General features: G+C 35.6%; 1 protein-coding gene and 1 long non-coding RNA gene across 5 annotated transcripts in view; both read right to left on the bottom strand.

The window, feature by feature from the left end:
* The window catches only part of LOC133274399 (uncharacterized), a 733,952-nt gene that overhangs the window by 490,916 nt on the left and 225,742 nt on the right, over positions 1 to 17,294 (bottom strand). The window lies entirely within an intron of this gene.
* The window catches only part of MIPOL1 (mirror-image polydactyly 1), a 194,945-nt gene that overhangs the window by 127,159 nt on the left and 50,492 nt on the right, over positions 1 to 17,294 (bottom strand). For 3 of the 4 annotated variants that reach the window (XM_061463544.1, XM_061463543.1, XM_061463545.1), the window contains 3 exons: positions 13,009 to 13,195; positions 10,306 to 10,441; positions 9,245 to 9,350 (listed from right to left, as the gene is read on the bottom strand). In XM_061463544.1, coding sequence (XP_061319528.1) covers positions 9,245 to 9,350; positions 10,306 to 10,441; positions 13,009 to 13,195 — 429 coding nt within the window. The remainder of the gene's footprint in view (positions 1 to 9,244; positions 9,351 to 10,305; positions 10,442 to 13,008; positions 13,196 to 17,294) is intronic. The other variant, XM_061463546.1, reaches the window with a different exon arrangement.

Here is a 17,294-nt window from a genome sequence, read left to right as displayed (position 1 = left end):
GGTCCTTGCCAACCCTAACTATTCTATGATTCTATTTCATAGACTGCAATTTAATTTTTTCATAGTAACACAGATCAAGGAGAGTTAGAAAATCATTTAAGATGCCTGCGTAGCAAACTAAGATTTTAAACAGACAAAAAAAAAATATATATATATGTACTTAGTTACATGGTGGTTTATACCATGTAGCAATACTGACAATGACCACAAGAAATTACTAATTTAAAAAATACTTAATGTCTTCAGATAGCTCATTTTAATGATTTACACAAGGCTAACTCACCTGACACCTTTAACAGCCAAAACTTCTGCTAAATGTAGGTTAGACACTTTTGTTATCTGATGCCTACACATTTCTGGCTCTATTTAATGTTTTACAGATTTTTTTTTTTTTTAATATTATATGGAATATCATAATAGCTACACAGTTGCAGGTAGGCCAAAGCATGATGTTGTTAACAATAACATTCACCATTCAGATTAAGCTATGGATGAGTCACAAGAAAAACTTCCGGACTGTAAGGATCACAGGATTCTTTAAACAAGCAACTTAAATACATATACCACTGGGTTGCAATGCAGCTGCAAACCAAAACATTTTGTGTCATATTTAGGAAAGTATGTGAAATGTAAGCTGTCCAACAAAGAGTCTATAGAAGAGTGTGACATAAAAATCTTCCATACTAAAAAGACTAAGGAATATCCAGATTCTCATCCTTATACTCCTTAAAAATCCCAGGCAAAAACTGAGAGTCAGGCTGCTAATTCCCGTTCAAGATATGGCATATCCAGCAAAATACTAGCCCCATGCTGGCATACTGACTTGATGTCTGATGCAGTTAAAAAAGTGATCCAGCTACTTAGTCACCAACTGCTCTGGTTGACACCATGAGTTTTTTCTTGGAGACCTTCCAATAGTGCACCAAACAACCCTATCCTGTTTATCTTGAGACCTGACCAACAAGAAATATAAATTCTTACAGAACTCATGTTTCAAGGAAGAAAATGACACATAAAAATGAAGCATGAATAGTTAAGTATTAAACTAAAATGAATTGTTTCATTTACTAATATACATATAATGACATTCAAGAGTTACAATATTGAAATCTCACAGTGCTAAATTAAGGAAAAAAAAAAAGATTATTTTCCAGTGTTTGCAAACATTCTAATATATAAAATATACGACATTACTATTTAGTTGCATAAATTTTATTTGCTTTGGAATAACTTGATAACATCTTTCTTCTAAAACCCCTGCATACTCTAAAACAGCTCTTTATTTTAAAAGAATCATTATGCTAAACTCATCAATTCCAAAACATTTTTAGTTTTTAGTAAAGAAAACAATTGTAAACAGAGAGCTTTTGTAAGATAGATAGCTATTACAAAGTTCACTTAGAAAATCAATATAGCATTTTAGCTGGAATTTGCTCATTAAACACCCACAGCTCTAATGCAAATTATGATGGAATGAATAAAGCAAATACATATGCTTCTTTCTTTTTATTAAATGTAAAATCTACTGTTAATTGCATCTGGTATGTCATATAAACTTTTCTCCTTAACTATTAAATGGAAGCTTTTACAAAAGTCATTAGAGATTCTCTTTCTTTGACTTGTATAAATTTCAATATTTGTTCAGTAAAGGTTCACAGCAGTTAAATTACATTAACAAATATTATTAGCTACTATGTAAGCCAACTAAGTAAAATACTTATATTGCAGGTAAAACAAATCAATGGATGTTTACAATAATATTTGGATATGTCCATTTTTAAACAAGCTTATCAAATATCATGTAATTCTTAGTCAAATGAGAGAGACTCAAAGTAGATTTTTTTTCTTCCCAAATACTCAAATTTGTTTAGTAAGCTAATTGTTTTCTAATATGGGCAAAAGTAAATATGAAGAAGATGAACCATACTGACTGTGAGTTTACTGAGTCAAAGCAGTGTACATATTTTCTTAGTTGAACCTGATTCTTTTGGCAAACCGATCTTTTATACTTTTTACATTACCTTAAAATACAGAGGTAGTGAGAAGGTGCATTGGAAATCATTCTAGTTTAAACAGCAGTTCATGATTTTCCAAACAACAGAACTTTGGGGGAAGGGAGGAAAGCAGTTCCCAGGAAAAAAGTCTGTTTGCTGATTTCCTAGAGGTCATCTGTGCACAGAAAAAAACTGAATAGCAGAGGCAAGAAAGAAGTAATAGTTAGGACTGAAAACATCTGTGGCAGCTGAAATTACTTCATGTTACTCATTAAAAAATGTAAAATCCAGAATATAGACCAGACCTTATATGGAAAACATGAGGTCATTACCCCCACTGCTATCTCAGAAGATACGGTATATGTAACCCTAACAATTAGTTTCAAGATAAATCAGTTTTACTGAAATAATAACAATATTTTGGACTTTGCAAGGCGTTTGAAATTAATAAATGTGATGAAACACTGCTTTTGATTTTGGACTACGTGGAAAAAAGTGATGTAAGGAAACTGTACAATTAAAATTTTGCTAATTGTTTTTGTAACATGCACTAGTTACAGTCATCAGTTGCTTCCAAGCAAAAGACATGGTGAAAAAGTTTTTCTGTTAATAACAATGTATTGTGGCAAAAGGTCAAGGTTTTGCAGTTTAAAATTTAGTATTTAGGATCAGTGTTTACTGGACAATGAATGACCTGGTATTTTCTTTGGCATTGATTCTGGTAAATTCAAAGTAATTTCACTACTTACACCATTACAGCAACAGGAAATACAAATGAGATAACACATTCTTACAAAAAATCTCATATACTCAAGAACTGACTGAATAATAAAAATATTTTTGATGCGTGATTCAACTTCAGTTTCATACAGATATTTAGCTCTAACATAGGAGTGAATTTTGACCTCATGAGAATAATGAGGCAAAGAATATTTTCTGTTTTCTGCCTTTTAGAGGTGTGTATTAGTATTATTCTGGAGCAAAAGTAGAAAAATGAAAGAACTTGCTTGGCCAAGTCATACTTAGAATTCAAGATTCCTGTAATGATCTTTTTGTTTATCCTCCTCTGTTGCTTCCATGAAAAAATTGTCAGCTGAAATTTATCCTACAGATTGGTTTAACTGAAACTTTTTAGGGATTCTTTGTTTTCACTTTGGATTTCTGAGTAGCAGCTACACGGATGTTAGGAATTAGGGAAGTATATTGGGAAAAGAGGTGTAATGGCTACTTGCCTTTTGATTTTCAGCAGTCCTCCCATTCCTGTCCACCATTGCCAGATCTGTCTGTCTACTCACAGTAGTACCTGGAAACTATCCTTGCCATTTCTGGATTTTCACCATTTTAAAATTTTATTTAACCAATTAATATATCCTTGTTCTCCTTGCAGAAATACATACATGTATGCATTTGTTAACCAGTCGCATTAGAAATCAAATTCCTCTGAGACTTCTTTCTCCTGGATTTAATGACTGTGCTCACAATTCTTAAATAATAAGTCAAACTTATCATAGCCAAATAAATGAAAAAAAAAATTAGCACACTGCTATGAAAGCCTTTAAAATGTGTCATTAATTGGTCTCTGTGCATACATGTTACAAAATGCAGATAATCCCTAGAAATGTTCAAAGCCTAAGGCCCTTACGCAGCTCTCATTCAAGTTAATGGCAAACCACTGTGAGTTCCAGGGCTGACTGTTGGCTTAAAAACAGTGCTGAAATGTTATATTACAAAACAGACAACTTAAGTTCCTAGCTCCCTATTTGAAAGCTACCATTCATTTACTTTCAGTTATGACCTGTAACTGAAAAATAAAAGCAAAATAGTGATAAGAAGATCATAGGAAAACTACTTAAGAGTTTTCACCGGTCTATACACAAGGAGTTATAGACTACAAGTCATTTACACCTAAATGTGACTTCATAGATAAAACAATCTGAACAAACACTGACAGAACACAGTGACTTCTTTATTGCTTTGTGTTTGTTGGATCTATTTAGTGCATAGCATTCATCTACTCCTACATTTCCAATGCTATAAACAGAGTGTTCTTAATAAAAGGCTAAAGTTGCTTAGTGGCAGCTCTGCACAGGTTTTTCTTTGTGTACTGAGATCCCAATTCAATTAAAAAAAAAAAAAAAAGTGGGAAAGAATAGGAGAGACTATTATACACAGACCCCAAAGCAGTTCTTGTGAAAACCTATCCCTGTACAATACTTAAGCCTCTGTTTCTAACACACTAAACACAGCTGACTTCAAAATTCAAACCATAATGCTGCTAGATTTTTTTTAGTGAATAATTACTGATGTCTGAAGATTTACTTTAGGAGGAAAAATATAAATATTGTATTATAGTTTGCAAGTTATAGTTTGACAGGTTAAGAAATAGGTTATTTGCAGGCATTTTTATTCATGAATAAACCCCAATTCTTTATGTTCCTCTAGCACTGTAGTGGAGAAGACAGAAGGGCCAGACTAATCATAAAAATATGTAGAAGTTACTGGCTTGCTTTTTACATACAAGCTTCACCCATAAATAGCTTAGTAATTTACATTTTAACCTATGCAAGCTCATTGTTTACTTCAGAGCACTTCACACAAGTTTTTGACAATCACCAATTCTGACAATCCGAAGGCAAAATTGCACTGGTTCAAGTTAAACTGTTAAAAATTAAGCCAGTATGTTCTCAGTCACAACACCCCCATCTTGGGGGTGGTTTTGTCCTTTAGATGGATTGTCTACTTTCCAATACAGAGGATTCAAATCTTAATGCTATTTTCAAATTTCTGTTATTTACCAGGAAGTATTTTGGAAAAATACTCGGGAAACAGTTTTGCGCAAAAAGCATTAATAGGATACACTCCTAAGAACTATATAGACTATATAAACAAATGAATTATTCACAGAAAACTTGAGTTAGGAAGTATATGCTTAAACTGTAAAATATCATTCATATTTTGGTTTATAAACACAAGGGTTGGGAACTACTGAGTTCTTTTGGCTAAAGCCCAATATTGGCCTTATTTCAGTTTAATTGGAAGAGGATCTTGAATTCATCTTCTCCATGAGATATCAGGAACCTGGATTTCTGTTTGTACCAAAGGTTAATAAGAAATGTGTCTGCAAAAGTCAAACAGCATTAAATACCAAAAACTGATTATTATTCTGCTGGAGTTGTTCTGTCATTCATAATCTCTCCATGCTCCAACCTTCCACAGCTAATCTTTAATGGATGACATGCAAGAAAGAAAAATAACATCTAAAAAGGGACTCTAAAGTGAGCTTTGAAGAAATGGAAAATACTTTTTCCCCTGTGCTGGAAGTTATTGCCACACAAAGTTTATTACTGGCAAGACTACTTATTTCCTCTTACTTTATGGGATATTAAATCAAACTAACTCTAAGCTAATAGCCACTTGGATATTTGTTTTCACTTGTGCTATTAAAACTATTGCATATGCATTCAATAATTATTTTTCAGGTTAATTTAGGAAACTTCAAATAAAATTCAAGAACATTTCTGTACCATATTTAAGAGTTCCCAATTACCACATATCTAAATTCTCAGCATTTTTGTAAAAACAGACCTGAAAAAAAGGACTTAATTGTAGGTACATGCTGTAGTTTCGAAGAGACTGAAAGCTGTATAACTTACACAGTATTAGAAGCCTCCTTTCCCCTTTTTTTCACACTATATTTCCTATCAGTACTCTGGTCTTTTAGAGAGCATCTGCAGAACACTAATACAGCTTTCAGGCATTAAAGGTGGTGTGCAACACCTAACAGAAGTAGCAGGCCTGGACTCAATTCACTTCTTCCTGCTGAGTTGACTCAGATTTAAAATGTACTAAATTTTGGTAACATTACTATTAGATATTGAAAAAAAAAACCCCAACCAAACATTCCCCCCCCCCCCCCCCAAAAAAAAAAAACAACAAAACAAAAAAAAAAAATCACAAACCAACAAACCCTCAAATTAAAATAGCCCTTGCTACAGAAAGATTTAAGGAGAAACATTTTTTATTATATTTTCCTTCAGAATTATTCTTAGCACTAATATATGCTACTATGATAGCAATAAAAATGTCCCAAAAATCTAGGCTCTAATGCCAACTATGGTCTGTCTTGTTGTAGTACTAGTGCGAGTTACTGTGAGAAGACATTCTTTTTTTTTTTTCCAGTCTAGAAAGACTACCACTATGCTCTGCAATTCTCACTTGCATTCATCCAGCTCTTTCCTTTGGAAGTTCCTATAAAGACCCCTGTATAATTTTTCTGCTAGGAAAAAATGAACTCACTTATTATGTCCATCCAAAATCAGATCTGTTCTCTCTGCTAGTTCGCCTCCCACGAAGTGCATCCATTCCCTTCTCTGTTCAACATAAGAAAGGTCTGCAGTCCCACATTTCAAGATTTGTCTATTCTTCACATCCGGTTCTCATGTGGTGTTCTCTTATTTCCTTGCATTATCCTAGTCTCAGTTCTTTTATGGTTTGCTCTTCCCTTGATATCCCTGATGTTGCCTCCACCTCCATATTTCTTCTCTTCATGATGGGGAAGAAAACTAACGGTACCTTCTGACATTGGCTTATAATGAGAGGAAATCCAACAAAAGAATAATGAAGAAACAGCAGGACCCTGTGGCAGCTATGACCACCAGAAGCAATAGCCTTTAACGCTTAAAGGCCTGCAACCAATACCATGAATTTCCTAATTTTCCTTAGCCATAAGCTACCTGACACAGATAGGGATCCAAGGAAGTTGATTTTCCGGGAAAATTGATTTTCCAGGCTAGCAAAATTTAAAAATAATCCCCTTTTGAAAACAGGCTATTTACTGCACACAATATTAAACTTTCTCTTTCATCATGTATAACTTTTTCTTATTCCCTCATGAAGCATTTCACAAACTTACATTTTTTCTCTTGACTTCTTCCTTTGAGCAAATTAAAAATCGTAAAGTGACAAACTTTGGGTTATTTGTTTCTGAAGACTGTTGTAGCTTCATTTTAAAATGGCTTTTGTCTTCAGCTTTTTTGTTCTTTACCTAAGACTTGTTTAAGTAAAACCCATTAATTAGAGGGTTACATTTTAAAATAGAATTGTAATATTCCTCAAAGTAGTAACATTTTTACGGTGCTCCTTTTAGACTCCTTTTTTTTTTTAACAGTATAATTTGTGGAGTCATTTTCTTATCATAAAGTCAGTACTAAGTAATAATACAAATGCAAACACCCATATTTACAATTTTCATTCTACCATGTGTTATACACTGCAGTAATTAAACATTAACTAGCAACACAAAATCAGAGTAGCATGTGTTCTCCTATCCTCAAAGGACATAACACAAGCGGAAAATGTTGTTCCTTAAACCCACTGAGTCTTCTTTATTAGGTTCTGCTGGTCCACTGGAACTCTTCCTGAGGTTTTTATGAGAGAGACACACACACAGACCTCCACAAATTCAGTTTGGTTCACATCATCACTGATTTAAAAACATTTACCCAAACTTAGCAATGTTCTTAGAACTGTAAGACAGGAAGCAAAATCCCAATGAAATATTAACAAAGCTTCCTTTTAGCAAAGAGCTTAAGTAGTAAGGAGCCTCTTGCCCTCTCTCTTAGCATTTAAACAATTTCATACTTCGTGAACTCGTAAAAGGAGGGAAAAAAAAAGGTATTTCTTACAGTTTATCATTATTGCACATTGTAGCTCTCATTAAAATCTGGTTTATTCTTCCTTTCAAAATGGTTTAACTATGTTAATTATTATATCCATATTCATGTCATACTATTTTAAGAGAATATTCTGCTTAGGGCATAATTAGAAAGTTTATACTCTAGTGCAGGGAAAACCAATTTATTAACAAATATTTCAATTGTATCCATTAAAATTAAACTAAACATGTTTTTGGCACACCTTTTGACACACCTTTCTTTCCAGGTTTAAATGAGCAACAAACACCTAATAATGAAAAAATATTCTCTTTGATAAAGTACAGAGGTAAAACACTGTTTAAATATCCAGGAATAAACACAGAACTTGGGATTCAACACAAACAATTTGTGCTGTTGGATATAACTGATAACCAGTGCAGACTTTTTTCCTTCTGAAAATAAAGCAAGCAGTTTATGTAAAATGGAATAAGATTATGCCTGTATTTCAATCTGTTTCATAATATGCATAGACTTACCATTTCTCCATCACAGAAAATCTAGGAACTCTCTTCCATCTATAATATACACAGAATACTGTATTCTCAGGGGTTTGACATTAAGTGGAAATTCAGCCATCTGTTTTTTTCAGCTGAAGAGCTTATTTTCTGCTTCATATTCCTGAAGATAGTTACCCTCCATTCAGTACCGGTATTTTGGGGACAGGTATTAGGACTATTAATATTATGCGAGGTGTGCATGGTCTATAACAACACAGTTTTACCTAGCGTACACTTTATGAACATTATGATACAATATATTTCTAAAAGCACTCCCAATAATTTATTTGAAACACTTTGAGAAAAACCTCAGAGAGATTTTCTTCCACTGGGTATGTTGTACACACAGTCACTTTTCAGTAATAAAAATACTTCATTACTTCAGAAATTTCCAAAACTGCACAATACAAATTGTCTCCATTCTTGTTTGTCTACCCAAAGAACAAATAACAACAAATATAAGCATAAATTCACTTCTGAGTATAAACTTAAAACCCCATTAATTTTGAGAATTTATATAAACTTCACTCACTGGACACATACCATCACCAGGCAAAAATTCATTATAACTACCAAAAGAAGAGATTTTTCACGAAAAGTGCAGGTCTCTAGTTGTGGTGAATGTGTGACTATCTCCATGCATGGGGAGGGGGTAGTACTGCTGTGAAGGAGCTAAAACAATAAGTGGTATTTGAACTGCTGGTTGAAAGGTAGAGGCACTGGTAATCATTATTTCCCCTTGTTTGTTCAGGACCTTCCAACAAAACAAACAACCTTTTTGTGATTGGATTGACATGGTGTTAACAATGCATTTAATGCCCAAATCAGTATGAATACAGGTAAAGCTCCTGCTAATACCAGTACCAGGATGTTAAAGCCACCTATTTTCTAAGCAACTCTAAACAGCCGTACATAAAAAAAATAATCAAATCTTCCCTCCTTTAGCAAATAAAGCTAACATTCACCAGGCCACGTCATATAACAACTATGGGTACTGTATGACCCATAGAGCCATCTGTTAAACGCTTGCCTACTGTACCTGCAATCTTTTCTGCAATCTTAGCTTCTGTAGCTCTCTCTTGCAGTTCTAAGTTCAGTTTTATGGTCTTCAGCTCCTTGTCCTTTTCAGAAAGCTTATCTTCAAGCTGAATTGAACAAATGGACAGTAAGATTCTTACCTGGCTGAAACAGTCAACTAGCTCTTTTAATCACACCAAAATTTTAAATAACATATTCTCACCCCCAAAATACAAACACTAAGCAATACAACAGAAGTTCAATTAATTATTTAAGGACAAATGTTAAAAGTATCTTTTTTATCATCTGCCCTATCTTGCTGCACAAGACAAGCAGCAATGTATGTACCAGTATTTTTACTTGGGGTTCTCTTCTTCAGGTAACACCAGCTTGCTAAGGAAGTTCAGAATTAAATGGAATATAATGCAGATAGTATCTGCATAAATAGCCTATTTCCAACCAATATACTGAGGACTGACATCACAGGCTGAAGAGACTGTGGTGTAAAACCATAATTTTTCATGTGCCTCACTAGATAGAAAACAGCTATTTCACATGTTGAGGCTCTTCTTTTAACTGCAAATTTGCTAAATCTGCTCTTGGATAGATATCTGAGCTTGTCATTGAATATTCCATGACGCTTCATGGAAAGACTATAGACTTTTCTGTTATTTAGGCACATGCAACCACTACTAACTCTAAAAAACAATGCAGTGTGCAAGTAGAATGGAATTTTCTTCTCCTCAACAAAAAGGAGGTTATTAGGGCACATTCATCATCTGGACCACAAGCTCCAGACCTCTATTCATGAAATCCTGGCCTTGTTTTTGGTCCTCCTTGGTTTTCATCTATGCTGCAAGAACCCATGTCACTGATTAAAAAGGTCAATGAGTTGGATGAAAGATTTTTTTAATTCCAGAGAAGCAGCTGTTAAACAGATACTAAGAATCCAAAATGACAGGAAAACTATTGATAGGTGCACTAAAATAAATAACCAAACTAAATTAGGAACTGTTTAAAATGTATGTTTTGTAAGACAACCATAAAAGAGCAAATACTGTGATCTGAATATCTCAATTATACCTTTTTATTTTTTGCCCTCAGAGAGTCCAATTCTTTCAAAAGGAATGAAGTTTCTGTTTTTCCACCTAAATCAGCAGCATTATTCCATGAGGATACAAATTCAGGGAGCATCCTGTTAGCCTTTCTTTCTACACTGCTGTGTTTAGGAGGGAAAAAAAAAAAAGAAAGATAATGCAAAACCAGTTCCTCCCTCCCCCAAGACAAAATACACATAAATAAATTATCAAAACTTGTTAACCATTGCAAATATAATAAATAGACATTAAAAGGGATGTCCTTCTATCACTTCTTAAATTCATAATTCTGTGAAAAATCTGTTTATCTGGAATAGTAAATAAATATATTACCATACTAATTCATAAACAGATGAATATAAGTTGGATATGAAGCTTATAAACAGAAAATACTAAATGGAAGCAAATATTAAAAACCTGTGCTTAATACAGAGCAACAAAGTAATAAAATGTTTAGGGATCAAGTTGGCTCTCTGGTTAAAACAAAACAAATTCTTCAATAGGATGGCCAATTCCACATTTAGTGAAATGATAATATCCAGAATACAAGATAAAGGAGTTTATCTTGAAGAAATCTGTAAAATTATGGTGATGGCTAAAAAATTCTATTTCAAGGCAAGACTTCTATAAAACTTCTTGGCTATCCATTGATACAGTTAACTCAGATATCACTTGTAAAATGGCAGCAAAATCAGTAGGTGAATGGATTAGAAGGGGGGATTAGCAAATGTTTTTAACATTTGCTTCCCTTAAGCATTTTCTGTTGACATGCTTCCTAGCCAGTGAGTCATAAGTCATAAGCTGCCACAGAAATGCTGTATCTTCTGAACTATTTATACATTACTTTCATTATGCGTAATTCACATCCTAGAAAGAAAACTAATGCTATCTGGTGCTCCAAAGAGCCATTCTCTCAGGTAGGCAGTTGTTTGTACTCAGCCACCCCTTTCTTCACTGATTCCATTGGATTTATTTTCTCTATGGCTCTTTAACAAGGAAGTTAAGATCTGTGCTCTGCAGGCTAACTATGGTGCAACCTAAAGCACATCAAATACAGATAGCATGGAGATCTGCATCAAAACATTACTTTAGTGTATTACACTATATATGGGTTAGAAGAGCGCTTAAATTCTTTATCTTCATTTTCAAGACCCTTCAAAACCTATTTCATTTTTGCTCTGCCTAGCAAATTTCATTTAGTATTGTTTCAGACTGCAAGTGATACATGTGTCGGGATATTATTACCCAGACATTACAAACCTGAAACTTTTTTTGTGCATTTTCCATGTTCAGGTTGTACTTCCCACGAACAAGTTTGAATATACCTCATAATCATACCCCAATTCCTCAAATGTTTTCTTCTAAAAGAAAACTTGACAAGTCACATTGATGGTACACTAAGACCATCATCTCCAATGCAAATCAGCATTGACTCAGTATTTCCTGGGTCATTCTACACCAATATATTTTCCTACCTTGTATACTAATTGACATCTATTTGGAGGACAGATTTTGTGCAGCTTATATATAGTATCTACCACAGTGAAGTTTTTGCCAATAGCTTTAGGATCCTACATGCTATGTATTTACAGATGGGATGGTTCAACATGCTGCCTGTAGGGGGTTAAACTCAGTGTTCAAGACCAGCTTGATTGCCAGTGTGAGTGACACTGAGGAAGGGCAGAAGCAACAACCTTTGTCTGACTCTGTGATGGGCTGTACTTAAGCACTCAGGATTATATGTGGCTTTTAGTGCAGCATGCATTGCCCTAGCAGCAAATCTCAGGCCCTAATGCAAAAAAGGGCAACAAGACAGATGGAAAAGTACTATGGCCTGATCTTGGCCCAATGGATCACCATTAGATCATGCTAAAGATAACAAAACCACGTGTAGAACCTGACAGGTGAAGAATTAGAGTATATATTTCAAAAGTACATTATCAGGGTTTGCAGCCTTGATCCCATTTTCAGAAGTAACTCTGTCACTCTCAGTTAAGACTTGGGCTTCAGAATGCTTAAGTCACTCAAAACTAGTAGCATGTTCTCTAGCCAGATGAGCATAACTTCATATAGTATGCCACATAAGAGTGTATATATTTTTTAAGACTGCAGTAGAGGGCCATAGCTCAGTATTGAAATTAATGACAATAAATGACCAAATTAATAACAGAAGCAAATATCCAGAGTTCATACCACACTTTTCAACCGTATTTGCCCTTCTCCAGATTCCTGTAATAGGCTGTCTACAAGCTATTACAGCTCCTCATCTTCACCTTGCTTTATTCCTGCTTCCTACCATGCCTCATTCCTACTTCCTAGTCCCTCATTATACTTAGGGTACACTGTGCTTATTGTGTAAAACCACATATACTACTAGATTTTTAGATAATCTTTTCTATTTTTTTTCAGTACTCATTTTCAAAATTCTCTGGAGAGACCACAATCACTGAAATACAGTGTGTTACATAAGCCATTGCCATGATCATATTTTCAAACACTGATAAAGAATACAGTGGTGAAATGCTGCATTCCACAAGGAAAGAAGGGTAAATAAGGTAAGTCCAAGTAAAAGCTGATTTACTGGTTCTTAGTTGAGAAATAAGCTTCCCTATATTTATCAAAAAATCTGTATGTATATTATCTATAATTTGAATCTAGAAAAACTCTATTTAATGATATTTGTTTTTACCTTGATTCTTCAGGACTGGGATTACAGTCATATGGGGTGCCTCCTCTTTGACTGGTTACTGGCAGATCTGAAATTTTCAGGGCTTCAGCTTCTGCCTGGATGAAAAATTCTGAGTTTTTTTGAGAATTCAGATGAAACTGAAATTCAGCATGAAAGTCATCTTCTTTCTGTTCCGGGATGTGTGTTTCTAATTGGAATTAGAAGCAAATAATTTATTTATTTTTATTTTATTTTTGTTTGGACATAGAAGATGAGATTTCTCACCTGAAAATAGCAAAAAGAAGAAAGTACTCTAATTTCAGATTCACAGTTTCCTCATCGCACTAAGTAACAAGAGCTGTGTTACCTAGACCTGTAGAGCTGGATGTAGGAGTTATGACTTATTTACTAGATTTTTCTCATGGAAACATGAAAAATTCATCACCATTTCCTCTTCCTCTTAAATGACTGCTGACTGCTTAAAATAATGCTGACCCTAGGAAATTATCTACCTATCCTTTGCAAAAGTAATCTCTACCCTAATAAAACATGAATTTCTGGTGTAGACAGGCAAATTTGCAGGTTGTGAACTAGACTCTTAGTTATATTGAGGTCAATCCATTTTGGCAACAAAAGGAGTATCACCAAGCTGTAATTAGCAACAACAAATTTAAGGCTTCATTATTCACTCCTGCAGAGTGTAAAGTACAGGCTCATACAACCAAAGAACTTGAAGAATGTAAAGCATAAATTGTGCCAAAGGGAAAATTATCTGATTAAAGTGTTGAGTGTGATAGTTCTCTTGAGCTTGGCTACTAGATATTTTTAGGACATATTTCTGATATCAAGGTATTTAAATGAAATGTCTACATACCATGAATGTTCTTTCACAAAGTATGAACAAGTAAGTATTAATTATAGAACTATATTAAAAATGAGGAGAAATAAGCCTAAAAAAGCTGCAAATGTAAAAAGTGCATATATTCTTCATTCTTTCATTAATGGAGAGCAAACACTGGAGCTTTTGCTCATTTAATAAAGTTAGTATTTCCAAACATTTTGCTTAAATTATGTGGTATACATCCTCTGATCCAACTTATTACTTCCTCCTCAGAAATAATAAGAAACTGACTCCACAGTTGCAATCATCTACAAATAGCCTGAAAATACACATCAATCAGTCAGTATCAAGGTATCATGCTGCATTTAAGATACAAAAGCACAGATTCCAAGTCAAAAATATTGAAGACTGTCTCTAAAATCTCTTACAATAGATTACTCTTTCCTTGAGAAAGAAAAGACACAGCCAATGGCAAAGGAAATACCTGAGGGTACAGAGAGATGTCTTGTGGATTGGCTGGAGTCAGCTGAACAAGTTCCCATACAAAGCTGTGTACTACCTTGAGGAAAAAGTTGTTATACCTGCTGCTCATCTGTATTCTCCTTATCTGCTTCACATAAATCCACCTGAATCCAATCTCACCATACCTTTAACTGATAACCACACATAACCACTGATTTTTCTGAAGGAGGAACTGTGTACCAGAAATTCTGTCTGAGCAGTATTAAACATGTGGGAACAATAACTTAATAAAACATTCCTTAACAAGTATAACCTAACACTACTTTCACTACTGTGATTGAAATGTGTTCCTCAGATCATTTCACAGTTAATGCAGAAACTGAACAGCCCACAGCAACCTGGATTCTTTGAGCAAATGTCTGCTTTTCACTGACTTAAAATCCTGCAGGTTTTTGAGAAGACATTTCCCTTTAAGTGCTGCTACATTTTAAAACTGGATTCAGTCTCTTGCTCCTCCTTACAGTAAATAGCAAGGATCTCTAAAGTAACAGGCATTTAAAAATTCACTATTTATACTAAAGTATACATAGAACCTGCCCCAGCTTGGGGGTGGTAACATGTCAGGACAAAGTTCAGAATCCTCTCCAGTTAGTACTACCTGAAAACAAACTTAATCTGAATTTCGTTAGTTGCAAAGCTTTTTATACGGAGGCATACACTTGGTTGAGATGCATTTCCCATTTGAGTTATAAGAACTGCCTATCACACCTCATCTTGACCACTTCTCCCATTTCAGCTGCAGTGATCTCTATACATTTAGTTGCAGATTATGCTCACACACACCAAAGGGAAAGTGCAATGCTTCACTTGCCATAATAACTTTTCCTTCCCTTTTTCTCTAGGGCATCAACATTTTCTGCGAGCCATTTGAAGTGCCTCAGGTAAAATCTGCTGCATTCTGTGGAAGAATTCAAGCACAACACATCTGTTGCAGTAACCTGTGACATGAACCTTTGTTCCTTGTTTAGCATTACCATACCCTCCATTGGCCACACTACATGAAAGCTGAAGGAAATACCTTCTCACTCCAGAATGCTAAAAAAAATTAGATGACACTAGCTACCACGATTATACTAGGACAAGCCAAAAAACGGATTCTATCCTTTTGGCATGCAAGTAATCAAATGAGTAAGTTTTTCTCCTTTCTAGAGTTACTGTTTTGTGAATTTGCTGCTTTTAATGCCAGGACTTAAAAAAAAAAGTTCTCACAGTCATTGCAGTTGGAAGGAACCACTAGAGATCATCTAGTCCAGCCTTGCATCTCAATCAGGGTTACCTAGCGAAAGTTGCCCAGGACTATGCCCAGATGGCTTTTGAAACAGAGGAAGACTAGGCCAGTGTTTGATCACTTTCATAGTACAAAACTGTTTCCTTGTATCCAGATTGAATTTCATGCATTTTAATTGTGTTTATTGACTCTGCTCCTGCTAATGGGTACTACCAAAAAGAGTCTGACTTCTTCATTCCCTTCCATCAGGTATTATTCATACTGATAAAATGCACTCCTCTGGACCTTCCCTTTTCAAGGCTGTCTCAGCCTTTCCTCATGCATAAGATGTCCCTTTGTGACTCTGCTGGACTTGCTCCAGTAAGACCATCTCTGGTTTTGTGCTAGAGACCTCAGAATTGGACTTGGCACTTTAGATGTGACCTCGCCAGTGCTGAGCATAGAGGACGGATCACCTCTCTTGATGTGCTGGCAACTCTCTTACTAATGCAGCCCAGGATGCGATTGGTCATCCTTGCAATGAGGCCACACTGGCTTATACTCAACTTGCTGCCCACCAGGATCCCAATCCCTTCCTGCAGAGCTAACCAGTTGGTGTCCAGCTTGTACACTTACATGGAATTATTTCTGGCCAGATGCAGGGTTTCACATTTCCTCTGGCTAAACTTCATGAGGTTCCTCTCTGCCCCATTCTCCAGACTGTTGAAGTCCCTCTGAATAGCAGCATAATCCTCTGGTATATCAACTGCTCCTCACAATTCTGTATCATCAGCAAACTTGCTAAGGTTATACTCTGCTCCATCATCCATATTATGAATGATGATACTGAATGACACCAAATCCATTTTTAACTCTAGAAGTATACCACTTGCCTCCTACTGGACTTTGTGCAACTGATAAACACCATCTGGGCCTGATGACATTCAGCTAGTTTTCAACCAACCTCACAGTTTAGTTATTTAACCCATACTTTGCTTCTGCATTAGGATACTATGGGATAGTCAAAAGTCTTACCAAAGACAAGGAAAGTAACACCCTGTTTTCTTTCCTTCTTACCAGAATAGACTACTTTTTAATATCTATCATCTCTCTTGGATCTCTCTTCTCTCCAGTACTGTATCCTGTGGGATTCTTCCAAGCAGATCTCCAAGGAGGTCAAAGTCTGTTCTGAAGTCCACAGCTGAGGTCCTGCTTTTTGTCCAGTTTCCTCCTCCCAGGATCCTGAACTCTACCATCACATGCTAAGGGCAGCCAAGGCTGTCCCCCAGCTTCTTATCAACAACCAGTTCTTCCTTGTATGTAAGCATCAGGTCCAGAAAAGCACCTTTCCGTGTTGGCACCTCAATCCTTTGCGTAAGGAAATTGTCATCAGTGGCCTCCAGCAATCTCCTAGATCACTTGTGTCCTGCTGTTGTCCCTGCAGCAGATTACCGGGATTGTTTCAGGCCCCAAGGAGGACCAGGGAACAAAGGTTTCTTCCAGTTGTCTGCTTCTCCCAATCCTCCTCCATGCCCTTCCCTCTTACTGACAAGATCATAGAACCATAGAATCGTTAGGGTTGGAAAGGACCTTAAGACAACCTAGTTCCAATCCCCCTGCCGTGGGCAGGGACACCTTACGCTAAATCATATCAACCAAGGCCTCGTCCAACCTGGTCTTGAACACTGCCAGGGATGGAGCATTCACAACCTCCCTGGGCAACCTATTCCAGTGCCT

The sequence above is a fragment of the Pezoporus flaviventris genome, unplaced genomic scaffold, assembly GCF_033815535.1.
Source record: "Pezoporus flaviventris isolate CSIRO_AGI_PZ_B2104156 unplaced genomic scaffold, CSIRO_AGI_Pfla_v1 ptg000036l, whole genome shotgun sequence".
NCBI classification, from domain to species: Eukaryota; Metazoa; Chordata; class Aves; order Psittaciformes; family Psittacidae; genus Pezoporus; species Pezoporus flaviventris.
The sequence above is the reverse complement of the archived record's forward strand: the minus strand, read 5'-3'. Positions and strand labels throughout refer to the sequence as shown.